The sequence below is a fragment of the Balaenoptera acutorostrata genome, chromosome 2 (genome assembly GCF_949987535.1).
Source record: "Balaenoptera acutorostrata chromosome 2, mBalAcu1.1, whole genome shotgun sequence".
Classification (NCBI taxonomy): domain Eukaryota; kingdom Metazoa; phylum Chordata; class Mammalia; order Artiodactyla; family Balaenopteridae; genus Balaenoptera; species Balaenoptera acutorostrata.
In genome coordinates this window covers 47,296,658-47,324,627 of record NC_080065.1, presented here as the reverse complement: position 1 = coordinate 47,324,627, position 27,970 = coordinate 47,296,658, and the positions used below count along the sequence as shown (strand labels likewise).

Here is a 27,970-nt window from a genome sequence, read left to right as displayed (position 1 = left end):
GGGTCTGTGGGCCATACTTTGGGAATTGTTGCTCTAATAGAACAGCTAGCCAATCTTTTCTGTGTTATAAATAAGTTTAAAGATTGTAGAAACTTAACATATTTGCTAAAGCATTAACTTACAGGCACCGGGGAAACTTTTTTTCTCCTTACTCCTGGAGATTCAGATTTCACTGTGCGGCCTGATGGGGAGCTGCCAGGGGAAGGACTGCGTCGGCCTTTGGGAGCTGAGGAAGCAGCGCTTGCCTGGCCCTCTCCTTGAGACTCAGCTGCCAAGGTATTAATTTCAGATCCATCTCCTTTAATAGGGATTGGTTTTACCACCTAAATTAAAATGCCAATATTTTTATTACTTAAAACATAAAAAAAATAAGTAAATTTGAACATCAGACTAAGGCATAATAAGCTCAGTGAGTTTTTTACTATGCAGTATTATACAAATACAACAGACAATACATCAACTTCTCTTTATTATTACCTTAAGCCATAAATGAAGACTATTTTTTACCCACACAGATTTTAGTCATTTAGGCTTTATCAACTAAATGTTGATAATACATAATACATTTTAAAATGTTGTCATACATGATTTTAGAAGATTTGGAATTAAGATCCTTAGATCCTACCTTAGAGATAAAACATCAAAATAAAATTGGAAAAATTGCTTTTCTTTTTTAAGTACAATGTAAATCTCTAATTAAAGGATTTTAGATACTGACATTAGAGGGCAGTGTTGCTTTAAGCATTACCTCTCCCACTCAATCAAAGGGATTAGTTCTTAGAACAGTTTAAGTTGCTTAATGAGAATAGTTTTAGCTATGTTTTGTTCAAGTGTCTAGAAAATATCAAGGCAAATAAAACCACTGCATTTAAAATGAAGAAGGAAAAAAAAGCTTACAAGAGCATCTATTTATGCTTAATTTTTCATTTCCTCCTATGCTTTCTTCCTTATTAGCAGGTAACCCACAGTCACTCACCACAGGGCCTCTCCTGTTTCTCCTTTCCAGCCATTCGTGCTTCCAGGCTGGCATACAGGTTGCCTTCAGTTTCTCCCTAATCATTCGTTCTTCTGGGCGATCGTCCATCTTGTGCAACCCCTTGAGAGTTTCTTTATTCTCCATCTCACGCCTAAAATGGAAGGAGAATGAGATTTATATATGAAAAAAAATTTCCAAGAACAAACAGAACAATACGGTTCTATTTCATACTTTCAATGGACGTGTAACTAAAAAGATAACTGCTAAAACCCCCAAATGATTTAAGCAAGATATGAAAATATCATTGTGAATCACACTCTATTGTTGAAATTATAACATGGATAGTGTTGAATGTTGCCTGATAACATGAGTTTAATAATATTAGCCTTTAACAAGAAAGGTTCTGGGCTTCCCTGGTGGCGCAGTGGTTAAGAATCCACCTGCCAAAGCAGGGGACACGGGTTCGAGCCCTGGTCCGGGAAGATCCCACATGCCGCAGAGCAACTAAGCCCGTGCGCCACAACTACTGAGCCTGCACTCTAGAGCCCGCGAGCCACAACTACTGAGCCTGCATGCTACAACTACTGAAGCCCGTGTGCCTAGAGCCTGTGCTCTGCAACAAGCACCACAATGAGAAGCCCACGCACCACAACGAAGAGTAGCCAGCCCCCGCTCACCACAACTAGAGAAAGCCTGCACGCAGCAACGAAGACCCAACACAGCCGTAAATAAATAAATAAATTTATAAAAAAAAAAAAAAGGTTCTATTTAGAAGGTGCAGGCTTACTAGTAATATTAATGCAGACCTTTGTTTCTAGGTAGTTAATAAAAAGCATCCTAAGACATTAAGCACTGCATTAACAAATACATTCATGAAAACTGCACTGTTTCTAATTACACCATTCTAACATACTCAAGTATATAACAGACAAATATTTAGAAGAGTATTTTACTACTGTTTATCCCAGGAGTTCCAACAATTTAAGTCAATATAGATAAAATCTGGTGGATATGCTCATTTGCTGAAATCAGCTAAATATTTAATAAGCGAAGTGAAACCTAACCACATCTTCTGTGATCCCACAATATTTTTTCAACACCTCAATGATTAAATTTGTTTTCTCAGAACATGATATATAGTACCTGGGGTACTCCATATATAAATAGTAAAAATTACCTGGTACAAACATTTTGACCTTTACTCCATAATATATTGTGGGGTTACCATAATAAAATAACCTGCAAGCTGGTAACTTTTGAGAACTATTTCTATAAAGCCTAATAGGTAAAACATCCACTAACTTCAAAATACACTCATATCCATAGATGGATATATGCAACACACAATATATATAGGCATGGGTTTTAAAACTGGTTCATAAGGAAAGAGTTAAAGCAACTGCATTCTGGGAGAAGTAACAATTTTAAAAATACTAAGCTAACTTCAGTAACTATTTTGGAAATTCTGTAAAGCTACAGAATAGTTATTTTTTTACACTGATAGGAAAAGGAAATACTCAAGGAAATACCAGAGATGATAACTGCAAGCTTACCAAAAAGTCCAATTGAAACTCCTCTAGGAATTTTCCAGCTAATCATAACTATAAAGGAGCAGTATTTGCAAAGAACCAGCCAAAAAAAAAACCCAAAACAAAAAAACCCCCAAAAAACAAGACAAAAAAAACCTACTTAAAACTAAATATGCACTAGAAAGGAAATAACAGTTAACTGGTTTTACTTAAGCATCAACACTGTGAGGGGAGTGAAAACCAGTATGTTAAACACCTCTGTGCCAGAGACTGGCCTAGATATCTTTAGTAATGCAAAGAACACTAACATTTGAAACTTGCAAAGGGGCATTAAGACCATATAGTAAAATATTTCCACCATGCAGGTACAAAAACTGTCACAAAGAAAGAGGCAATATGGGAGGGAGGGAGGGAAGAAGGAAGGGAGGGAACGAGGGAAGAAGTTGATTTTATTATTTACTTATAAGTGTTTGGTTGTTTTTCCTTCCCTGAATATATCATGAAGTGTAAATGTTAGGGGTGGGTCAGAGGAAAAGGGAGGGATGAGAGGCTAAGGAAGGAAGGGAGGGAGGAAAGGGAAGGGAAAAAGTAAGGGAGAGGGAAAGAAGGCGGGGAAGGTAGAGAGAGAGAAATACTTTCTCAAAAATTCATCCTGCTCAGTCAATACTTACCCAGGGAAGCTCAGATTTATAGGCAATCAAATTCATGGGCTGATTGCATACTAAAAATTCACTTACAACTCTGGTTTGAAAAGCACTTTCCCCCCTGTAACAATGTTGCAAGGCATGGCTTAGGTTCCCAGGCTAGTAAGTCCCACTGTAGAACTGCAGTGCATTTTTACACCAGATGGTGCAGCACTCCCTGACAAAGATGCTTATCTTTCCCCTGGCCCTAGATGTCTCTCCTCCCCCAAATTTGTTTTATGAGCATCTCTTCTCAATTCTGTATTTTCAGTGTCTTTTCCCTAGTACCCGCTCAAACACCCAGAGAACTCTCCTTATCTAAACAAATCTTCCTGGATGATGTGGCTTCCTTAAAGTCAGTATGATTTTCCTCTTTCCTTTCCAGTTGTTTTCAAAATACTATAATCTTTCAAACCAATTTCTTATTATAAATAATAGAGGATAAACATACTAGTAGCTCAACTTCTGCACACATCTAAGATTATTTCTTTAGAATAAATGCCCTGAAATGAAATTGCTGGGTCCAAATGTACACAGATTAAGACTTCAGATAATACTGACAAATTATTTTCAAGAAAACAGATCTTCCATTCAAAACGCCCAGGTCAAGTTGCCAACTCAGTTGGTCTGAACTAGCAACAGCTTCTTCACTTTGAATCTTACTCCAATCCAGGCTTCACAGAGCAGCCAAGGTCACCTCCCCCATTAAAACCCTCTGGTGGCTTCCCCCTGGGCTTAGACTAAAAACCAAAATGTTATATGGCCTGTGAGGCCCCGCATCATCCAGTCTTACCTCAACTGAAGTCACCCGGACCGCCCACCCCCTTCTGTTGTCTCTTTCATTGCCTGGCTCCAACATCTTTCCTGCTCGGGTTGTTTGCACAGGCTGTTTCTTACTTGTCTACTTTTTACCTTGTTCATTTCTACCCACTCTTTGGCTTTTCTTCAACTCCTTACAGACCTTCCCAATCTCAAATTAAGAATCTCGAGTTCCACTCTTTCACAGCTCCGTACTTTTGCTTTAAAGTGCTCATTGCAATTTGCAAACCTGTAAACCACCGCACCCCCCCAAAATGTAAGCTCCACAAAGGTAGGGAACAGTGAGTCTTCCATCCGCGGCTATACAACCAACATCTAACAGTGTCTGGCTTACAATAGGTATTAAAACAAATATTAAATGAATGATCATTTACTAACCTCTTTGGCAGCTCTAAGGATCTTCCTAGTTTTAAAATTTAATGATTACTCATGTTATTTAATCTTTTTACAGTTCTGTATTTAATTAAGACTCAGTTTATAATTTAGATCTTATTCAGTAGAACAATTTTTGTTGTTCCTAAATTGATCTGCAAATATAAACCTAAGTGTTTTTTCTAATGTCTTCATAAGTAATAATTATATATCATTAATTCTAAAATGTGTATTTTTTCACATTAAAAAAAAAATCACCCCGCCTAAGGAAGGCAGCTAGGACCCTCAGCGTGTCCTCCTGGAGCCCCAGCTCTTCCGAGCCTGCCATGGGGGCCCCTGGTCCCGGGCCCCATTGCCACCTCCTCCACTAAACTTGTATAAACTTTCCTTTCTTAGTTCAACTTTCCCATGCCTGTGCCTCACATTTTAATATCGCTGAAATCTGAATGCCTCTTAGAATCAAATGCTGTTATAATTTAATGGACAGGGTTTTAAAATTTTCTTCATGGTATAGAAAATAATGGTACAATTTATAACCAATGGAATCTTAGATTCAAAGACATATACAGTAAATTCTATTCTACTTGCCAGGAAAAAAAAAAATCATACTTACTTAGCTTCAAAACTGGAAAGAAAAACAAGTTTTTCTTACATACTTATCGTTTTGTTATAAACTTAACATATAGTCTTCACAGATCAGACATAAACAGGGTTTTTATTTTTACCAGCTATGTGTGTATGTCTGCATGTATATAGCAGTGATTAGTCATCTTATCCAATTAATATCATAGCTATAGCAGGAAAGTTTTGTGTTTTTTTTTAAACACAAACTAATCTAAACAGATAGTTGCAAAATCACTGTGAGATTAGAGGGCCTCTAATCCATTTTGGTTAAACATGAATAAGAGAGTTATTCTTGCCCTATCTATTACCTAGAACCATACTTCTTATTTTAACTAAAATAGTAGCTTGTATATTTCTGTTTTTAGCAAAACATACATATTTTGAGAAACTACTTTGAAGAGCTAATAAAATTTTATTCAGATAACTATGAGAAACTTAACATTGTTACAGATTAAGCTTTATCCTCCTTTCCTATTTATTTAGAAAACATGAGGTTTCTTGCTGTTTTTGGTTTCTAAACATTCCTCAGAATGAATTTGTGATTGACCTAGAGCTTCAAAAAAACCTTTTTCCCCTGAGGTTAGGTTTCTAGTTTAGACTCTTTCTAGACTTACAGAATTTACCTGCTATAAAACGAGACGCTTCAATGGCCCCTTCTCAATGAAGCCACTCAGTCCTGCCTTTATCTGACCCACTGTGGTACCAGCCACTGTTGATTAGACTGCCACCCTTGTAGCTCTCCCCCACCTGTTTTCCAGGAGATGATTTTTCCCTAGTTCTAACACTCTGACTAACCTCACTGGTATCATATACTAGACCCTCTTCCTGGAACCCCTTAAATGCCAGCCATTGCCCTCTTCTCATAGCACTAAAATACTCTCTTCTTAAGCACACCAAGATATTTCACATCTCTCACTCTTTGCAGATGATTTATATCCTGAAAGGAATACGCCTTTTGTCATCTCATATGCCTTCAGTAAAGAATTTCCTACCACCATTCTACAGCAGTTAGCCATTCCCTCCCCGTATGCTAGTATTAATTATCATACAGCATAAACTCAAGTATTTGTTTAAATATCTGCTTCCCTCACCACACTGGGAGCTCTTCTGGGACAGGTTGCCACATCTTATTCATTCTTCTATCATCAGTGCCAAGTGTCCTGGACAGGCCACAAAAGGCACCCTACAAGAAGCCAGAGGGCCTATCCAGCCATAGCCAATTCCTCTTCCCAGGGTGGTGTCTGACACCCTGGGCACCATGCTTTATATATTTGAACCCATCCTGCAGTCCACAGCTGGCTGGTGTAAGAATGTGCCCTGATCCAAACACCCTCTACACTGGATGGTGCTATACATCTTAACCAGACCTTCTCTCTATGGGAGTTTGAGTACAAGATACATGGAGAGTGTCATGGCAGGAAGAAATGGCATCAAAATAGAGAAAAAGAGCAAAGTAGTAAATAGGAGCAATGAGACAGAAATAAGGCAGAAGAGAGAGAAATTAGTCAGAAGGAAGATGTAGTTAGAGACAGGGAGAAGGGAATAAGCAATAAAATAAACATAAGAGTTGTACCTGGGTCCCCTGTCCATGATGTCAACCAACTGGAGCTACTTTTATATATACTTCCCCAGGTGGTGAATCATCATGTTCTCCAGAGGCCACATGTATGCGGAGAAACTTCACGGGTCCTTTATTTTGCACTGAAATAAACCCTAACATGTCTCTCTTCCCTGCAACCCCGAAGAGCCGGATGAAAACACTAACTCAGCACATTCCCTGGCACACAGAGGACATTCGATAAACACTGAAAAACAGAATCCTACAAGTTTACTATAATTTCTTTAAGGTATTTCTTAAATGGTTCATCTTTAGCATGAAAATATAATATTAGTCAACAACTAGTGATCGGAGAAGTAACTGCCAGACTTATGTCATAACAGAAAAAGTGAATGTTATGTGTCAGCCAAGGTGTTAGGTGCTTCACGAGTATTACCTCACTTCATCTTCCCGACAACCCTATCAGGTCTTTACCATCTGAGGTCTGGAGAGGCTGGGTTACAAGCCCAGGGTCACACAGTTTTAAGTGGTAGGAACAGGCTTCAAACCCCACTCGATCTGACTCTGAAGCCTGTACTCTTCACTGGTCTAGCAGGTCACTGTCAAATCTGATTTTGTTTTTACAGCGAGTCAGCATCAGATATCTAAGTTGATATCTACTTGATGAGGATTCAAAGAAGTTTAAACAAGTTTTTTAAATGATGACTTTCGTTATAAGAATTATAGAAGCACATTAATTTTATTCATTAGTAGAGTACGTCACTGTAATAGGAGTAACAAGGACTATAATGATTATATGAAACCTTTCTGGAGATTAATGGGGTTTAACCTTAGTATACATAGAGATTTCCAGAACAGTTTAGATTATGGATACCTTTATTTAGAGAGAATCTCAATTCTCTCAGTGTCCAAGCAATCTCAAAGAACCCTGGAAAATGCACTGAATTATTTGGGACAGGCACAGTTCAGAGCCACGCAACTGAGGTCTGCTTGTGAAGTTATCTTAGCAGCAGGAATTCACATACTAAAACCCACAAGCTTTGTTACCAAGAGGAGAGAGAGCAAGGGAGGAACTATCTCCCAAAAGAAAACTAGACCACTCTGGGAACCTTAAAATTTAAGTTGTCAGGCAAAAGGCAAAAGAAGGAATGACTTCGGAAAGGATGACGAGAATGTGGTGAAGCATAAAGGCTAACAACAGAGGCTAACCATCCCTTACCATCGACAGGGCACTGCCTAACAGTGGGTCATCTCAGTCAGTTCTCATGAGAATGGGACTCGTAACTATCACACTGGCAGATAAGAAAAAAAGCAGGGAGGTTACGTGTCCAAGGTGATAAAGTCTGTATGTGAAAAATACCGGATTTAACTCGGATATGAATGATTTCCAGGGCAAAAGCAAACTTAGTATTTACAAGTGCTTAAAATTCATACACCTAGATCTGAGGCCAAAAAATCTGTATCTCAGTGATGGAACAACTCTGTTTTTCCTTAAGATAATTTCTCCAGAGATATATTGTCATTGGCAACTGTTGGCCTTTCCCCTCTTCTGAGCAAGAAGGATTAGATAAAATCATTGGTAAGGCCAACCCTTCCATCTTTATGTAATGCAACATTTACAACATGTCTACTTTTACATAAGAAATAATATATAAAAGTGGCTCACATTATGAAAATTAGTCCCCAGAACATTTCATTCCAGGTTGTGCTCGGTAATGTTTGGCCCTAAGAACTAAAGATGGCACAACTCCTATTTATTTATACCAAGAAACAGGCAACTACTTTTTTTTCCCCCTCAGTACAGAGTAAATATCCTCTCTTTAGCACAACAAAGGACTGTTGATTTCTTAATATGGGTACGGTCATGGTATAATCAGTTTTATAATATGTTGAATCTCTATCAGAAATCTTCATCAGGGTGAGAAAAACTATTTCTAGTATTGTGTGCAAACCTTCCTATTTAGTCCTTTGAAGGATACACGCACAGAATTTCATCCTCAAAAAGCTCATGTTCTGGTTAACTACATCAAAAGTTAAATAATATGGAGGTCAAATAACAAAAATGACAATATAGCTTACTATCAACAATGATTACAAGCAGCTTAATACACCTTAGTTATTCTGATTGATTCATATTTATAAATTATTCTAAATTGTCTTGCACATACTAAAAATCAACTTATCTGATATCAAGGATTCCTTTCTATTAAAATATCACCCCATTTGAGTTTTAAGATTATAATTATTCTCCACTAAAAATTACAGGATTCTGAAAAGTAGAACACGGTATAGAATCGTGATAAGTATGTTTGAAATTAACCAAAATTAAACCAAAAAATTAGTGGATAATCATACTGCAAATACTTGCTCTCTAGCTGACCTAGGTCAGCCTAGACAAGGAAAGTGCAAGTTCTTTGAGGGCAGGTCCTTTCCCCTGGCATGCCCTGCAGCCACAAACAAAGCACCCAGAGCAACAGATGCCACGGACTTGATAAGCAACCAATGATTTGGAGTCAGAGCAGCTGGTTATCACTTCAAATCAAACATCTGGGAGGACTTCCCTGGTGGCGCAGTAGTTAAGAATCCGCCTGCCAATGCAGGGGACATGGGTTCAAGCCCTGGTCTGGGAAGATCCCACATGCCACGGAGCAACTAAGCCCGTGCGCCAAAACTACTGAGCCTGCACTCTGGAGCCTGTGCGCCACAACTACTGAAGCCCGTGCGCCTAGAACCCATGCCCTGCAACAGGACAAGCCACCACAATGAGAGGCCCATGCACCACAGCGAAGAGTAGACCCTGCTTGCTGCAACTAAAGAAAGCCTGTGTGCAGCAACGAAGACCCAACGCAGCCAAAAATAAAAATAAATAAAAAAAAAATAAATTTATACATAAAAAAAAAGGACCTGGGAAGTAACACTGCAGATGTCATTCCAGCACATGTAATGGACACACACAGCCTGCTTAACCTGTAACTTCTACCACAAATGAGTGCCTTTGGGACATATAAACAATTTCAAAGAGAACAGGAAGAACAGTTGAAAGGTCTTCCTACTTCTAAATTAGTAATTCATAAAAGACTGGTTTAACAATCATTGTACAAGTATAGTAACAGGGAATTTACAAAATGCAGAGAGCTACTAGACAGTATTAAACCATTCTTAAAAGCAGCAACTCTATGGAAGTTTTTTTTGCAGTCAAAATTACCTTTGACCAAGTCTATGGAGTAAACTACATGCCTCAAAGTCTCCCTTTAAAGAAGACAAGTGAATCAAAAAGAAAACTGTATTTTAACTGTATAGTTCTTCTACACTGTATGTTTTTATATGTATGCTAGAAATGTATGAATATATTTAAAGCAACTGATATTCTACAGAATAATGAGTAAACTCTACAGATTGATACGTAAATTACTTCTGGTAATTACAACTCAGTGTGCTACAAATTCAGTCAGACACCATTAAAATATGTATTTTTTAATGTACATAAAATATTGATAACTACCAATTAGGACACTATTATGATTAAGAGGATATATTAAGTGAAGAAAGAAAAAAGATTCTAGTTTTTATTTTATGAATCATATTTGTTTAATTTTTTTGTTTAATTCTCCTCAAGACTACTTAATGACTAAAAGACACCTTTCTTGATCACAAATATTCATAGGAATATTCAAATGAATTTGATAAAACTGCCTTGAAGGAAAAGTAAATCTTGTAAAATTAACATAAACATTTCGGATGAATTTCAACAGCCTTCAAAGTTATTGATACATTTAAGGTAAAACATCAAGGCTAGACTTTCAGATAGACATGCTTATATATGAATAAATATTATTAAACTAAAAGGGCTATGTTTCTTGTGGCTGAGAACCCAGATAAACAAACAAAAACATACAATGCAAAACGATTTTCTAAATCATCTCAACACCTGCCTAGTCCCAGAAAGAATATAAAGCAGCAATGCAAAAACTTGGTTAAGATGTTTCCTTGGGACATTCGTGTCTCTCAGAAATGTAGCTAGAAGATTCCATTAAAAGTCACTATATTCAAGTTATTAATGTACCACAAACAAATCAGTTTAACATGCATTCCCAGTGATGTCACTCAATAATGGAACCAGGATGTTTTATCAAAATCTGAAAAAAAGAATCATTCTTCCTTCTGAATGTATTAACAGATGAATATAAAAATCATCAAATTAATATAAGTATGAAACTAATTATGTATACTTTATCAAGCTGGGGGATATATAAGATAACAATCATATGTATTGACAAGTGTATAGGTGACCAGTCAAGAAAAATGTCAAACTGCAATAGAAGTTAAAACTCATCAGGAGGGGGGCTTCCCTGGTGGCGCAGTGGTTAAGAATCCGCCTGCCAATGCAGAGGACACGGGTTCAAGTCCTGGTCCGGGAAGATCCCACATGCCACAGGGCAACTAAGCCTGTGCGCCACAACTACTGAGCCTGCACTCTAGAGCCTATGAGCCACAACTACTGAAGCCCGTGCACCACAACTAGGCTCTGCGCGCCCAGAGCCTGTGCTCCACAACAAGAGAAGCCACCACAAAGAGAAGCCCGCGCACCGCAATGAAGAGTAGCCCCCGCTCGCCACAACTAGAGAAAGCCCGCGGACAGCAACGGAGACCCAACCCAGACAAAAAATAAATTAAATAAATAAATTTAAAAAAAAAAAAAACAACTCGTCAGGAGGAAAAGATAATTCAGACAGCTCAAACATACAGCAAATTCAGGGGGGAAGTAGTTATGTAGACAATCAAGTATATGCAATGACTATTAAAATTGATAAGAATTATAAAGAAAATTAAAGGAAATAAGATGAATCAAGTCAGTAATCAAGTTAGGTTAGTAAGGAAATGAATATCCTAGAAGATTTAGCAATTTGAAATAAAAAAAAAATTATTTTTAAAAAAGCAGTCAAGGAGAAAAACCAGAGAAGGTGAGGGCAGGTGTCTCTTCAAGTGAACACCCCTTATGTGTGGGCATAAAAGAAAACAAATCAGACTAAAGTGAAACCAACACGTTGTCAGTTCTATAATGTCTTATGATTCAAGTTCAATGAAATTCACTGACTTGTCACAAATTATGAGCTGAAATTTGATGGCAATATTTATGCAGACAAGTGAAAATTGTAAAAATAGTCAGAACTGGACAGAAATGAATTTTGTGATTTTGTCAGATTCATCATGTCACAAAATATATGAATATCTTTTTTTTTTTTTTTTTTTTTTTTAATTTTATTTATTTATTTATTTTTGTCTGTGTTGGGTCTTCGTTTCTGTGCGAGGGCTTTCTCTAGTTCCGGCAAGCGGGGACCACTCTTCATCGCGGTGCGCGGGCCTCTCACTATCGTGGCCTCTCTTGTTGCGGAGCACAGGCTCCAGACGCGCAGGCTCAGTAGTTGTGGCTCACGGGCCTAGCTGCTCCGCGGTATGTGGGATCTTCCCAGACCAGGGCTCGAACTCGTGTCCCCTGCATTGGCAGGCAGATTCTCAACCACTGCGCCACCAGGGAAGCCCTATGAATATCTTAGTGACAGAAAAACTGAATGCAGTTCTGTTACCAATGATAAACAAAACAAATGGACTGAAAAGTTGCTAGGTGTCCCTGGAACGTTTATTACTTAAACTAAATATTTTACAAAAATACTTTACTCATCAAAGTAATCACTTCTGTAACAAAATTTCTAAGTACTACTATTCTTCTACCCATCTTCCTATGGGATAAGATTCACACTATTCTTTTCTTCTCACTCATGAACTCAAGAAAATCTACAGGTTTAATGTAAACTATTTTTTAAGAGTCACTGTTTACAGGGGGAGTTTAAGACCAATATGGTTGCATTTCTCATTTGTTCCTTTCCAATAAAAACCCATGAAAGCTTCAAATACTTTTTACTCTGTAAGCCTGTATTCTTTTAGTATTCAGTGCTAAAAATTCCACTGTTCATTCCTTCCTTTGTTGTGTCCTTGATAACTGGCGAAGAACCTTTAGAAACCTTTGGGGAAAAAATGGGACGTATGAACATCCTCTTCTTTTAACTGTTGAATATAGATCAGTAAGCAAGGAAAAGGATGCTAATTTTTTACAGTATTTGGCTAAATGTGTATTTCCTTTCAAGAATTCCCCTTTCAGGCTACTTGACAAATCTAGGGTTGGGAATGTGTAAAAGACAACTGAAGCATAAATGTAAGTGAGCTTTTATACTACATTACAGAAGTATATCGGAACTCCCTACACTACTACTATTGGGGCAGTTTTCAGAAAAGCAATGTGTCCTGGCCTCCATCTAAGGGCACTGGTACATAATCTATGAGACAAAGCAGGTATTCCAGGGGGAAAAGATGGCTGCTCTTTCACCATCTTTGTTTTCATCAAAAAGCTCCCAAGTCAGTGTTATGGGGGGCTCTGATGTATGTTTTCCTTTGGAACCTTCTCCAATGGGTGTGTGATTACATTTTTACTAAGTCAATTATCTTGAAAGAAATGTGGCAGCTTCAGTTTGAATATTCTAAAAGATCAAATGAACAAAACTAATAATTGCAAAAGTGGTATGTTACTGCACATTTTCCCTCCCACAGTTTAAGAAGAGTGGTTTAAAGTTTAAAATGTAATATTTTGAGTACCTTCTGTGTTAATAAAAACCCTTGGACTGTTTTTAACATTCCCAGATTAGTGGATGAGAAGGCATATAGTGCTGAAGTAGAGCACAAAGCCCTCTTACAGCCTTTTTGCTAGGAGAATGATTTCTTTCAAACCCCGTGGAACAGCTCGCGCTATTTCTACAGTACTTCCTCCTAGCTGGTGGAAAGGCATGTTAGCTGGGATGCTCAGAATGAGGAAGAATGACTTCCTGACAAATGTAGCTTTTCTTCTCTATGCTTTTAATGCTAGAAAACCACTCTGTTCAATGAATGTTGGCACGCCTACTACGTGTAAGCTCTGGGCTAGGCAACAGAGATACAAATACAAAGTGGGATAAAGAAAAGTAAGACAGGATCTCTATCCCTCTAGGCGCTTAGTCTAGCAGAACAGAGAAAACAGATGCCAACCCTGCTATAATAGAAGTATTTTAATATATCATAAATAGTTGCAAGGATGGAGTGGATCTCCATCTTAATTTTATCTAGGAGAGTCCCAGAAAGATCTACAGAGGAGGTGATGCCTGAATAATATTTAACGAAAGAACAGGGCTGGCAGGCTTGGAGCCAATGAAAGCTGAAAGATTTTCTTGACAAAAGAAACAGCTCTGGTGAAAATAATGTTCTATAGAATAATAAACAGTTTATGATTCTGCTGTTTAGGAAACACTAGATAAAATAAACACGTTCATTTAAAGACCTATGTGCATCGTATTTTTCCAAGAGGGAAAAAAAAAGAAGGTAACGCAGTATTCCTTGCACTTATTTGGCACAGAAGTCCTTTAAGCAAAACACCTTTGACAGAGTAGTGGTCCTTAGAATATACTGTGAGAAATCTGTACGGGATCATCTCTATATCCTTTCTGGCTCAAATTAGTCAATAGGTCTAAGAAGAAAAATCCAGAGAAGAAACTAACACCAGCTGTTTTAATGTCTTAATATAAGGCTTCACGAGCTATCATAAAATTCAGCAATTGTCTTTAGTGCAACTAAGTCTCCAAGAATCAAAATATGTGGGAAAAAGATTATCTGACAGCCAGCTTGAGATGAGTAAATTCACCTGGTACAAACTCATCTTAAGAGAAGTGGATGTCAGACATACAAACGTGGCCCAATCTAACCACTAGCAGAGGCCAGAGTTTGTCATTAAGATTTGCCCCAGGCCCAGTCTGCTCACTGTCTGCCAAGGACTTAGGTCTGGGGTGAAGACGAAGAAGGTATCAGCCAAAAAAACAAAGCCAAAAACCCCTGATAAGCAGTTTGCTCCAAATATCTCTATATGCCTAGAGGAAAGCCCCAGAATCTGAAATAAAAAAGGGGCCTGGGGCACGGTCCTCACTTCACTGCAAACCCCTGGAGCTCTGGCACAGTGGGAGCACTCGCGTGTCTTCAGCACTGATGACAGCACTCCTGGCAGTGACTGGTGGGAAGCAGATCAGGGCAGAAGCAGCGTCAGTGCTCAGCAGAGGCAGTGAGACCAGTGTGGCTGAAAGAGGTGAGGGCGATGGCCGAGGAGGCAGAGCTGTCCAGAGATGGCTACAGGGAACTGACCAAATTCATTCACTAGTCATGCCAGGCCCACACTGGGGAGTTTAGAAAGTACGGCGGGGGTGTTTGTTAGGGGCATTGATGGGGCAATAGCCACCCAAACCAGTAAAATCTTGGTTGTACACATAGCAAAATCAAAAGGGCTTCTTATTCAACAGAAATGACGTAACTTGAAGGACATGTTCCTAGGATAGGGTAGATAAAGAAGTCATACCACAAACATCATCAAGACGTATGGCGTGGTGATCAGTGGCATGAGCTCTGGAGCTGGAATGCCTGAGTTAAAATCCAAGGTCTGACACCTACTTGCTGTATGCCTTTGGCCCAAGTTATTTAACCTCTCTGTACCTCAATTCCTCACTGTAAAAAGGATAATAATACCTACCATATAGAGTGGCTACTAGGATTAAATAAGTTTATAGGTAAAGTGCTTAAAAGGAAGTTCACCTCCCTAATTTTCTTCCATTAATTTCTTTTTTCTGTAAAATGGAGATAATAGCCAATATTTATGATGTACTTCCTACGTGCCTTTCACTGTTTTAGGCCCTTAGCACATAGTTCTCATCTCACAGTTTTAAAATGAATGAACATGGATGAAGCACTTAAAATAGTGCCAAGTATATGGTAAGCACACAATAAATGCAACTCCTACAACTATTACTATGACCATTATTTATGATCTGCTACTCTTTATGGAGCACCTCCTCTGTACTGGGTATCATGCTAGGTGCTATCCTTACAGGGGCTCGAACTCTCACACGAGGCTACAATGTAAGACACATTGTCTCCCTTGTGCAGACAAAGAAACTCTTACAGAAAGATAAGTAACTTGACTAAGGATCCACAGTAAGTGGGAATTCTTTGTTTCAAAACCAGGTCTCTCTCTGGCTTCAAAGCCCTGTGCTCTTCCTTCTAGTCTATGTTACACATAATTTTTTTTAACAATATGTTAGTTGAAAAACAGACGAAAAGAGCAAATACAACTATTTTTTTCTAGTTTCAGGAGGTAACAATGTTGATTAGAGACATCTGGAATGTGAAGACTGCCAAACAAGTCTACTACATGGCCCACTACCCCGTGGGGTGCAAGGAGGGAGGTAAGAAGACAAAGGAGGCTCCAACTGTGTCTTTAATATTCGTTTCTTTAAAGCACAGATACCCAATTGCAGCAAATATGATAAAATATTAACATTTATTAAATACAGGCAACGGTTTTATGGCTGTTCATTATATTATGCTCTAATATTTTCCCTCTGTATGGTTGATATATTTCCTTAAAAATAAACATGCGCTACTGAATTACTCTTCTCTACATTGTGGGAGGCTTCACAGAACCAAAGAAAAATAACAGGATTGGGGAGTCTTGAGATTAAGAGCCAAGTCATAACTAGGCCATTAGCCAGCTACATAATCTTAAGTAATTCACAACCTTTCTGTAATTCAAGAATTTACCAAATCAGATCAGACTACAAGATTCAGGGCCATCCAGAATGAACATGATTCATTTATTAATGCCACTATGTAAATGCTATAGTTCTGTGAGGGAGAAATAATATCAAAAAATATAAAGCTCAACAGGATCCACAAACTCCCTCTAATTGTTATATCTGGAGAATACCTCCCAATAGTTTATTTGCATAAAATATTCTTTGTACATCTATAATCCAGTGGCTCCTGGTGTTTTAAAATGTGAGAATCCTTTCTCAACATTACCAACACCATAGAACAAATACGGATCCACAGACCCTGTGAAAACTCAGGCTAGAAATTACTAAACTTTTAGACTCAGTACCCCTGATAGGCACTATGATAAAAGCAATTCAAATCTAATTACTAAAAAGGGTACGTATTATGTACAAGGGACTCTATCAAAGCTCTCTCAGAAAGATAAAACAACCCCCTTAGGAGAAACATTCAAGAAAGGAGAGACCACAAAACATGGATTTCAAGGGTTTTTTTTTAAACACTGAAAACATTAACTTTTCTAGTTTTTGGGTTTTTTTTTTAAATGAAAGAACCACAAATTTCTCTTCCTTAAAAGACACATAACCATTTTGCATATTTAAGTGCTCTGAGTCAAAAAGATATGAAGTAGTAGCCTGAAATGAGAAATGAAGCATGGTGGCTTTCTGGCCAAGTCTCAGCTTCAGTTGTGGCAATGTTCCAATCTGAATTCTAACTCCCGAGTCCAGGGCTCTCTGCAGCCACAAAGCCTGCTTTTCCCATAATGTGGTATCATCATTTCAGAAATGCTTAATCTGTGTCAAGTCAGAGAGGTGAGAGTTTGCTTTTTTTAAATGGAGAAAAGCTGGGATACAGTGTTAACATTTAATGAGTCATTCTGACTGCTAATCTGAAAACACAATTACTGCTAAAATTTTTTTGCTTTTGTATTATTAAAAAACCATAATATTTTAAGAGAATGCTTGCCATTCAGCCAATTAATACTCCTTATTTAAGTAACATGAATAGATGTCACTGCAATTTATTTACTTATTTATTTTACTTTTAAGATCTACTCTCTCAGATGCAATTTATTCTTTAAACTGAAAAAAAAGTGACTCATCTTTGGTTAATTACATCTGGTATTTAGGATATAAGCTTGACATATTTGGGTTAGACAACTTAAACATTTTATACGGAATAAATTTTAATACCTTACACAATATATTTTTTTGTTTTTGACTTTAGGATTTTAATACAAAATACCATCCCTCAGTGGGTTGTACGATTAATCTGTCTACATCAGCAAGTATAAATCAATTTAGCATACAGTTCACCTCCTTTAAAAAAAATCACTCCCTACTTGCACAGTCCAATAAACAAGTGGAAAAGCTGGAGACAGTTGATGCCTAGCAATGTATTAAGCCAATACACCACAAACATGCCAATAAACTACAAATAATGGCCACGTAAATTCTCAAATGAAATCTTTTACTTCTGATACTGGTGTGTTTGCTAGTGTTCATGTTCTCAACCTTTCACAGATAAGAACTACCGAAAAGTACCACGTGGTTTATTTTGAAGTAGGTATTTGGATTTGAACCTCAAGAATCTCCCCAAGTGACCTATGGCCAAGTTGTGATCCAACAATCTCTGTACTAATATCCCCTGGGAGACTGAGGTCTCCCCAGTAGATCTTGACCAATGTCATAAATTCCTCAATCCCTTTCAATTATTCCGGAATAATTCCTATTCACTGAGTGTCCATACACCCATCTTAAAACAAACAAAAAACCCTTCAGCTAGAGAATACATTAAAATAATGGGAAGGTTTTGAAATTTGCAAAGTGCTGAATCATGCCTATGTTTAGGTTTTGTTTCTACAGTTGGTTTTGGAGGCACAAACTCCCTCTAAGAATACTGGCCACCCTAGTTAATCCATTGGAAGATAGGATCAAGAGTGAATCTAACTTCTTTGTTCACTGTCTGGCATAAATTACCTATTGGAATTAATTATAGTACACAGTTGGAGAAACCAAGGATTCAAAGTGAAACAACATTCTAGGAATGGAATGGGAGGAGAGAAAAAAAACCTTCATTCAATAGGTGGCACTCTTTCCTTAAAAATGTAACTTAGGCAATTATTAATATTAAAGATGTCATCTGCCCACAAATAACTTGAAAGAGAAGCCACATTAATTCCGATATCCTGTCCCAAATATAGTCTGAATCATTACATTCTGTCTACCTAAATAATGTCTTCTCATTTCAATGGAATTTTGTAGGTGTTCATAAATATGCTAATTTCTTTTCACTGTAGCAAAAGCTACAATTTAGGAGAACCAAAGAATTGCATTCATTTTAAACTGGCAGGTTTTGACTTATAATTTAGCCTGATATATGCTTCAAAAGCCATTCTTCCTAACCGTTTTCTAATTTTAAAGAATTCAATTATAAAAGAATAACCTGAATGGAAATGGGGCAAAGAACTATACTTGTACTTTATAAATTGTATTATTGTTTTTTGTTTTAAAACATGACAGCAACTCTTTCATAAGCATGCATATTAATATTCTTTTTAATTAAAATAACTGACTAAATTCATTATCATTCTGGCTGATACTCAAACTCAAAACTTTTAAGTTGAAAAACAGAAACAGTGTTGACAATTAATAAAATGTGAGTTTATCTAGTATATAGAAGAAGCAAAAAATAAAAATAAAATTTGTCTAATTTTCCTTAGGTATATCCTGTAGTTCCCACCTCATCACTCAAGTTCTAGGGTCCTCCTTTCCTTGGAGAAGCTATCCCAGAAGCTGCCTTCAGCCTTCCCCACTGGTCATAGCCCCTCTAACTCAGTCGGGGCGGGGGGGGGGGGCAGTCCTTCCTCGGTCCCAACTCAGCAAATAGCACTCTGTTATAATGGTTTCTTACTTGTCTGTCTCCAACGTTTGACTGTGAGATCCTTGAGAGCAGAAATGAGTCTTAACTTTATGCTCCTTGCCCTAGCAGAAAGCTTGGCATATGGCAGACACTCGATAAATATGTGCTGAATAAAGGAATAGATTGATCTTTGCCCTCGGGCTGTGTTTTTTCTTGATGGCAAGGCCTATGTCCTACTCATCCACCACTCTAACAGTACTGACTCTCAAATGCCTGGTACTTGTACACAGCAGGCTATGAGGAAGTAACACCTTTCCAATACGAAAGATCTCTAAGATGTAAGTAAGCTTCACTGAGGCCTTTGTGTAAACCAACTCCCCACCACTAGTTTTAGGAACACTGCAGAAAGAGAGAAGAGCTGGGAATACCAGCTGTAGTAAGAGTGACAGATTTCACCCCCAGCAAAACATTGAGATGGTCAGTAAAAGAAGCCCAAAACCATAAGCCTAGACACAAGTATTTCAGTGGAAAAAACTTTTCCATAACTCTGGAACTTGTCCATATCTCTAATTTTGTTAATATCTATTGATTTTCCTGTAGTTAACAGGAAGAAAGAATTCTGAAGAAAATCCCAAAAGATTTTGTGCCTGGGAGGGAAGAGGCAGAAGCCACAAGACTACATCCTATTAGGAAGAAACCTGAGTGGAAGAAAGGGAACTAGCTGAGGAGGTCAATGAATGGGGTGTCTCCAGGGAAGGGACAGCGCTAGAACCCCCAATCCAGACTCCTCAAACCTGGATTCTCCTAGTTTGGGGGGGATACGGCTAGCAGGATGCATTTGAAACCACAGCATAAGCATGAAAAAATAGAGCATCTACTTCTAGAATGTCAATTTTATTCCAAGATTTGGGAGAGGGGTGCAGTGACAGTTTTGTGTTAAAAATACAAATATGACTAAAACATAAAATTCAAATGAATTAAGGTAAACTATGAGACTAGGGACTTGAATCAGTTCTGTTCAGGGTTCCAAGTAAGCACTCCCAGAATGGGAGGCTGCAGAGCACGCTCCCAGGTCCTTTCTCTTCAACAGAAGTTTGCCGAATGGATGTTCACCAATAAGCTAAAGCAGCTGTTCTCAACAACTTTCCCACAATTTGACAATCACATATATACGACAAAACTTCACAGATTTGTTTAGGGGACATAAACAAATGTTTATCAATGGCACAACCACTAGCGACATATAAGTAACAAGTCACCCTCTACCTGAAGCAAAGATAAACTGCCTAAGTGCCAAAGTATCAGCCATATCTCTACCACTTTCCATCCAAGAAAGTCTATCAGTTATGCAAGATAATAAGCAATATTTACAAGGATATTTCTAAATATGTCCTAAATTATTTTTCTAAAAAGAAATCATTTTAAAACTTTGATATTTTATTATTACTAAGAAAGTATTCTTGGGTTACCTCCCCAGACTATCGCCACACCCACACCTTCGACATCAAAATCTGACTGGCTACCAGTCAGGTACACATGCTGCCCAAGGTAAAATGGGACAGTACACTGCTCGGAGGAATCTGAGCTAGAATTCCCCACTCTCCTGGACAGTATTTCTGTAAGGTAACTACTAACAGCAATTAGGAAGAGGGTAGAAAAATGCAAGAGCCACCAGGAAGGCTTGGACAGAAAGCAATCCTCTGAACATCTGGGGCAGGAAGGTCACTTTAGTGTTCACGTCATTCTAAGGGAAGGCCACAAAACATGAAAAAAAAGTGCAAGTAGAAACCATGAAATGGATTCCAAGAATACTTACAACCATGTTTTTGTAAAGACATAATCTCTATGGGGGGCAGGGATTTTTGTCTTGTTTCATCACTGCTATATTCCTAGTGCCTGGCACGTAGCCAATTCTTAATAAATTTGTCAGGTGGATGAATGTTTTGTTACACCATGAGCAAGAATAATTTAAACACAGAGAAAACTCCTACCAACATATTTCATAACCATGGCAAACTTAATCACTGACTGGCTTCCTATTCACTATGCAGTCAAGTGCCCTCCAAGCCCCTTCCTTAAGGAAATGTCAGTGTTTCAGGAAACACTCACTACTTTAACAACAAACCTCCCCTCTTTGCTCCATCTCTTCAACCTATAAGCATTCTCCCTTCTTCTTGCCTTAAAACAAAACCCAACCCAACCAACCCCAAAATGCCTCCCCGCTTTTGCAAATCCTTAGGCTTCTGCCTCTCTCCCACTCCGTCCTCCTCCAGCTTCTCAAGAGGAGCCCGGGCTTCCTCACTGCCCTGTCATCCCTTAAGGAAGCTCAGTGGCTCCAATGCTCAATACTCCACTAAATTCTGGCCTTGAGACAGTCACAGCTACCCTTGCATCCTGCCCAGTGGCATTACTACTGCTGACCGTTTTCTCCTTGGGTAAAATCATCTCCTCTGCCTCTCGGGTATCATTTTCCTGCAGGTTCTTCTCTGCTGTCTTCCAGGAAATCCTGGCACTGCTCGGAGGAATCTGAGCTAGAATTCCCCACTATCCTTTCAGAGGTATGGATATAAGCCGGGGCCTACCTATCAAGAAATCAAAATTGCCCATAGGAAGTCCCCATTCATTCCTCAATCCTTGGCCATTGTGAGAGATTCTGAGAAACCCAAGACTGAACTGAGCAAAGGTACCATTAAAGAGAAGCGTCTCAGCCAGGAAACTTCAATCCCAGAGGTGGAATTACTATCAATGTAATAAGATATAAAGCTAAGCATATTTTACTTTCTACAAGTTGTTTTCTTAAAAGCTGTATATAAATACAATACACATAATAAAATCATTTTCAGGAGTCTGACACAATCATTCTTGATTTTTTTTTTGGGGGGGGTGTCAACTCACGTTTTTATTAAGAGGGCTTTCTTAAAGCGCAACAGTATTTCTTTCTTCATCTTTTTTCTTCATTGCCTACATCATTTGTACCCTAAAAGGACAATCAACAGGCAGCATTCATGAAGTTGTCTCGTATCCAGTGTGTACATGAAAATGGTCAAACCCAGGTAGAACCTACAACTACTCCTCAGTTTTCTCCAAGAGCTTCTCATGAAACTAGCTACTGGTAATCAGTAACTAGCTAGAGAACACAAGAACTGAATTATCTTGTTACCTACCAGCACTTATCTGGGGATAACTCAGTTCCTAGAACAGTAGTAGCCACATGGTATATCAGTAAACATTACTGAGTTTGGAATGATAGTGAAAGTTTCCAGAAGCAGCACATATATAAGATTTCTGGGACTGCAAACACATTACTACTGTTATTTAAGAAACAAAATAATGGAATATTAGAGACCCAGTTAAGGGCAAAGATATTTATCTTGCCTTAAAGGAGATTTCAGTTTTACCTGAGTGACCTTTCTCTAGTTAAACTCAAAGATAATCTCCTTTGTTTGTTGTGGAGGCATAGGGTCAGGGAGATTACTGAATTCTCTCAGAGCCACTAAGCTCTTTTAATTATAGAAGATGCCTGCTGAAGACAAAATACTTGATAGGCAGGCATTCGTTAACTTATATTACTTGTAGAGTACAAGTAACAGTAAGAGAATAAATGAACTGAAGCCCATTTAGGCATAACTCTATATTGGATGTGTGCCTTAGAAATTAGTATCTTTACTCAAATGAGTAAACAGGCACAACCGACATTCAAAACGCACCAATTAAAAGAATGCCGAAGTCGAAATTGAGCTTTAATTTAAAACCACTGGATATGAAAACTAGCTATTATTTTCATGACCCATTTATAAAGAGCTCTAACAGCTATGTTTAGTTGTGAACAAATAAATTTTAAATACCTGAGCTACCCAAGGCAGCTACCTCAGAGCATGCACTAGGACACGCAGGTGTGAGCCTAGGAGAAGCCCAGAGGAGGGAGCGTGTGTATATACAGAGCAGAGGAGTTTTCACTCTGCCTCTTGCCCCCTAACTTTTCTGAGGTATTCCCACCAGCTGTAAAGTAGGAAGATGCCTGTGTCGCAGGGCGAGGATGAGACAGTCTGTGCAAGCACTCTGTAAAGGGTGAAGGCTCCAGAGTGTTAACATGGGCCACGCGCTCCAAGCACATCTCCCATTCTGCTGGCAAAGGTGTGCGCATGAAGGAAGTTCAGACACATCTGCACCCTGAGCCTACTCTCTTTTCTGGTACAGTAAACACACTGAAGTATAAATTTGTGTTTACAACTGGTCTTATTTTATAAGAACTTCACATAACAACGAAAAATGTTAAAACATTTCACTGATGCTTCATATATATTTCAGAGGACCTAAACAGCCAAGACAGGCAAATGAGTAATAGACAATGAAATGTGTTCTCTGATGTAACTCAAACCCATCTCCTGATTTAAAAAAAATATTAAAATATGCATAAAAGATTACCATAAGGTTAAAGAGCACAGTCTTGGAGTCACACTGCCAGGGTTCACACCCAGGCTTCACCCACCCACTAGGTGCCAGGTTACCTCACCTCTCAGGGTCTCTGCTTTCTCATCTGTAAAATAGGAATAAAAACCGCACTTACTTCACAAGGATAGTACAAGGCTTAAAATGAGACAAGCTATATAATGTACCAGTGTACCAGGCACAGAGGAGATTAACTACTATTGATATTTCCAGTAAGACAAGCACAGCAGGAGAATGCAGCTAAACTAGGATGGACTAAGGTGAGCTAGGAAGGGGGGCACCCTAGCCCCGCACTGCACTTCACCGCTCAACCTCCTGACAATGACGGAACCTCTCTAATGCCACTCTAAGAGTCAGGAGATTGTACTTTTGAATTCTAAAATACTGTGACCATAAATCCTAGAGCTTTTTTTTTTTTTTAATTTAATTTTTTGGCCATGCCACGTGGCATGTGGGATCGAACCTGTACCCCCTGCACTGGAAGCGTGGAGTCTTAACCTCTGGACCACCAGGGAAGTCCCTTAGGGCTTTATTTTCACCCTTTTAAAGTAATTTCATATCCACCATCTCATTCGATCTTTTCAAATTCTGGTAGTAGGAAAAGTATCATTATTTCCAATTCACAGATGAGGACAGTCAGATTCAAAGCAGTTCAATAACTTTACTCAATGTCCTGCAGAAGTGGTAAGACAATACTGGAGACGGGCCTGATGGGCCTGAGCCAATGCCAACACTTAGTCCACCACAATAAGCAGTTGGAAAGCAGGTTAAGTACCTTTCAACTAAAGACACCTGGCAATTCCCTATCCAATAGTTACAAGGGAGAAAGAAGGAATCAGATATGTCCATAAGGAACTCTTGAATTTGAACTGCGATTTGAGTAGGCTTTTCATTTTACCTGAGACAGTAAAGACAGAAGTTTTGCATCAGAATAATTTTGGTTTTTAAAGTATTATCCACATGGTTATTAAAAAAAAAAGAATTATCGTGGAATTCATTTGTTTCTAATTTTTTTATTAGTCCTACATAAGCAATCATAGATATTTTGAATAGACTAGAATGTTCAAAAGTTTTTTTTTAATATTTAAAGTTCTAAGGGAAACAAACGGTCAATGATTCTAAATATTTAATAAGTGTGGAAGTTAGCATGCTACCAATTTTTTGAAACGGCAGTCTAAAGGCCCACTTGGTGGTTAGTCGGATTAAACTTTAATTACAAAATGAACAATTAGGAAAACTTAAGTTACAAATCAGGGGTTAAAGCTAATTTAGGCCTAGGTCTTTGTGGCCCACCTTCCTCTCTCAGAGTCTAACTACCTTGGAAGCAGCCTGATGAGGTTTCGGAGTTCACTGCTTCTAGAGACTGATCTCTAGCCGCTGCCACAACCTGCCCTTGCTGCTCTCCATCCCATTCCTGACCTGTCTCCTAAAAAACGTCCCGGTGGCTGCTTCTACGCTCCAGCAGGCAAGAACAGTTCGGCATCCTGTTGAGCCAGCCTGGTTCAGGAGGTGCAGCTCTCAGAGACATCTGAAATGAGCCCTGCCAAGGAATTCACCCTGGCTTCAGCTGCACCACGGCAGCTGATTCCTCTGCTGCCCAGGATCCAACATGAGACTAGTGATGTTTCACTGCCCAGACCTATAGGAGAGACTCCAAAATAGTTACTGGGCTGTGAGGCAGATTCTGAAATTATAGCAGCTACGAGTGCTGATGTCACCATTTCCCCCATGACAATTACAGGTGACATACTCCTGGAGGAGAGCTGGTGATGGCTGTCAGATCACCATAGTGACCACAGTCTCTGAACCTCAAATTCACACACATAATCCTAACAAACCAAAATTTTATCCTATTTTCATGGGTAAAAGAGTTGTGGAAGACAGAGCTGGAATGCTGAAGTTTTAATGGTTTATGGAAAGAAGACAGTATTGTATTTAAAAAGATTTGACACATAGCTGCCTAAGCATATGGTAAAGAATGAATCAACATTCTAAATATGTTATTCCTTAAGTAAAAACTTTTTACAAAACTTGTGTGTTATTATCAACGTTTTTAACATAGGCAATATCCACAGCACACTGAAAAAAAAAATCCTAGATTAGGTATCTAAAAAATGAATAATTAATAGCATGCAATATTCTATGTCTTTGGGCTAACCTTTGCCACAGATTTAAAAACTCTCTGGCTTTTAAATAAAATGTATTTTTTAAAATGTACCTTTATTGGAGCATAATTGCTTCACAATACTGTGTTAGTTCCTGTTGTACACCAAAGTGAATCAGCCTTATGCATACATATGTCCCCATATCCCGTCCCTCTTGAGTCTCCCTCCCCTCCTCCCTATCCCACCCCTCTAGGTCATTGCAAAGCACCAAGCTGATCTCCCTGTGCTATGCGGCTGCTTCCCACTAGCTATTTTACATTCGGTAGTGTATATATGTCGATGCTACTCTCACTTCGCCCCAGCTTTCCCCTCCCACCCATGTCCTCAAGTCCATTCTCTATGTCTACATCTTTATTCCTGCCCCGCAACTAGGTTCATCAGTACCATTTTGTTGTTGTTGTTTTTTTAGATTCTATATATATGCGTTAGCATACAGTATTTGTTTTTCTCTTTCTGACTTATTTCACTCTGTATGACAGACCCTAAGTCCATCTACCTCAATACAAATAACTCAATTTCGTTTCTTTTTATGGCCGACTAATATTCCATTGTATATATGTGCGACATTTTCTTTATCCATTCATCTGTTGATGGACATTTAGGTTGCTTCCATGTCCTGGCTATTGTAAATTGGCTGCAATGAACATTGTGGTACATGTCTCTTTTTGAATTATGGTTTTCTCAGGGTATATGCCCTACATTCACACAAAATGATATACTAGGGGTATGCATACATACCCCTAGGGGGTAACCCAATAGTATAAGGACAGGAAGTCAGCCTAGGAGTAAAAGTATGGTATAGGTCATCTAAAGTGTAAAGCAAATTTGATAAAAAATGCAAACCCTATAAATGTTCAATACATAATTTATAAAATGAGATTTTTTTAAAAATAAAGAACAGAGAAATACAAGGAAGAGTGTGAATGCACTGGCACTACACGAGCCTTGCTACAGCACAGAATTCAGTGTAAGTTGCTCACTGAAGACCCTGTAATGGCAAGTTCCAGCACAACTTGTCAGCATGGAATGAAAAGTCAGTACTTTAGCAAGACGTGTGTGTGTGTGTGTGGGGGGGGAGGTGGCAAGTCTATGTGTCGGGGACTGGGGGAATAAGAAAGACACAACTCAGAAAAAACAATTTCATCTTGGCTCAGTGCATGGCTGACCATATTTTCTACTTAGATAAGAAATTTCTACTAATTTGTTTTTAGTAATTAAAATACATTCAGTATTTTGGTGAATCTTCAACAAAAGTAAAGCATTATATTATACAATGTAATTCTGAACACATTTCTTTTTCAAGTTGCTGTATTTAGAGATAAGCTGACTTTACACACTAATGGTTTTATATGTTATCACCAAAACTTGGCCTAGGAAGTAAGAGGGAGAATAGAAATCAAGAAGTTCTTGAACATAAACCTTTTCTCTTTGATGCCAAAACTGCCTTTATGGACCTAAGTGCCAAAAGGGAAGGTTTTGTTCTCATGTGTTTTGGGCATTATTTAAGACTCTCCTAGCAAATCTTGCAGTGGAGGGAATGTTCTACTATCCACTTACAAAACTGCAGGATGATTTCAGTTTGCATTGTGCGAATGACAGTCTAGCTGCCTTATTTATTGGTGACAAAACCTATAGCCAGTTACCATAATCAGTCACAATAGGCTGGAAGAATGGTGCTAAGGCAACCAAGGCTCAAAAGGACTGCTCTATTTCTTATCACAGCCTTGTCTGGAAATCATGTGCTGGTAGCATACAGTAAGTGCTCCCAAATATCTGAATAACTGATCACAACAATCAGAATTAGAGAGCTGTGTGGGTTTTAATGGAAGGAGGAAGGGTCAAGTGTTCTTCACTACCAGGAATCTAAGACAAACAGTAATTACTGTTGGATGTCCGGGTGCTCTGCAATGAATTATAAGCAGCTTCAGTTCTATATATGAAGAATAGTGACGGGCAAGAGAGTTTTGTGTGAATATGCTTCAAATTGGTGTAACCACAATGATTAAATCAGTTAAAAAGTTCAATTCGAAAACTATTTGAAACTCAAGATTTTCTACCACTTGAGCCCCAAATTAGTAGATTAAAAAGAAAAAAAAATCATAGTGAAATTCATACTTTCCAGCAACTGCCAACTCTATACAAATCATGTGAAAAGAACTCCTGAAACAGAATGAAATCTGAATTTTCACAATTAGGAAACAATACAACTGTCTTTTAAAAGTTTTAGTTAAACAAAATAGTATGTATACATATGCATG

The 27,970-nt window shown here is 38.4% G+C and overlaps 1 protein-coding gene across 2 annotated transcripts in view; it reads right to left on the bottom strand.

Moving 5' to 3' along the window:
- Window positions 1-27,970, bottom strand: part of MAP3K1 (mitogen-activated protein kinase kinase kinase 1) — a 79,793-nt gene that overhangs the window by 35,809 nt on the left and 16,014 nt on the right. Inside the window, exons 1-4 of one of the 2 annotated variants that reach the window (XM_057540543.1) lie at window positions 23,524-23,583; window positions 21,994-22,075; window positions 977-1,127; window positions 123-323 (exon numbers count right to left, since the gene is read on the bottom strand). In XM_057540543.1, coding sequence (XP_057396526.1) covers window positions 123-323; window positions 977-1,127; window positions 21,994-22,043 — 402 coding nt within the window. In that variant the 5' untranslated portion in view covers window positions 22,044-22,075; window positions 23,524-23,583. Of the gene's footprint in view, window positions 1-122; window positions 324-976; window positions 1,128-21,993; window positions 22,076-23,523; window positions 23,584-27,970 lie in introns of those variants that run through there. The other variant, XM_057540542.1, reaches the window with a different exon arrangement.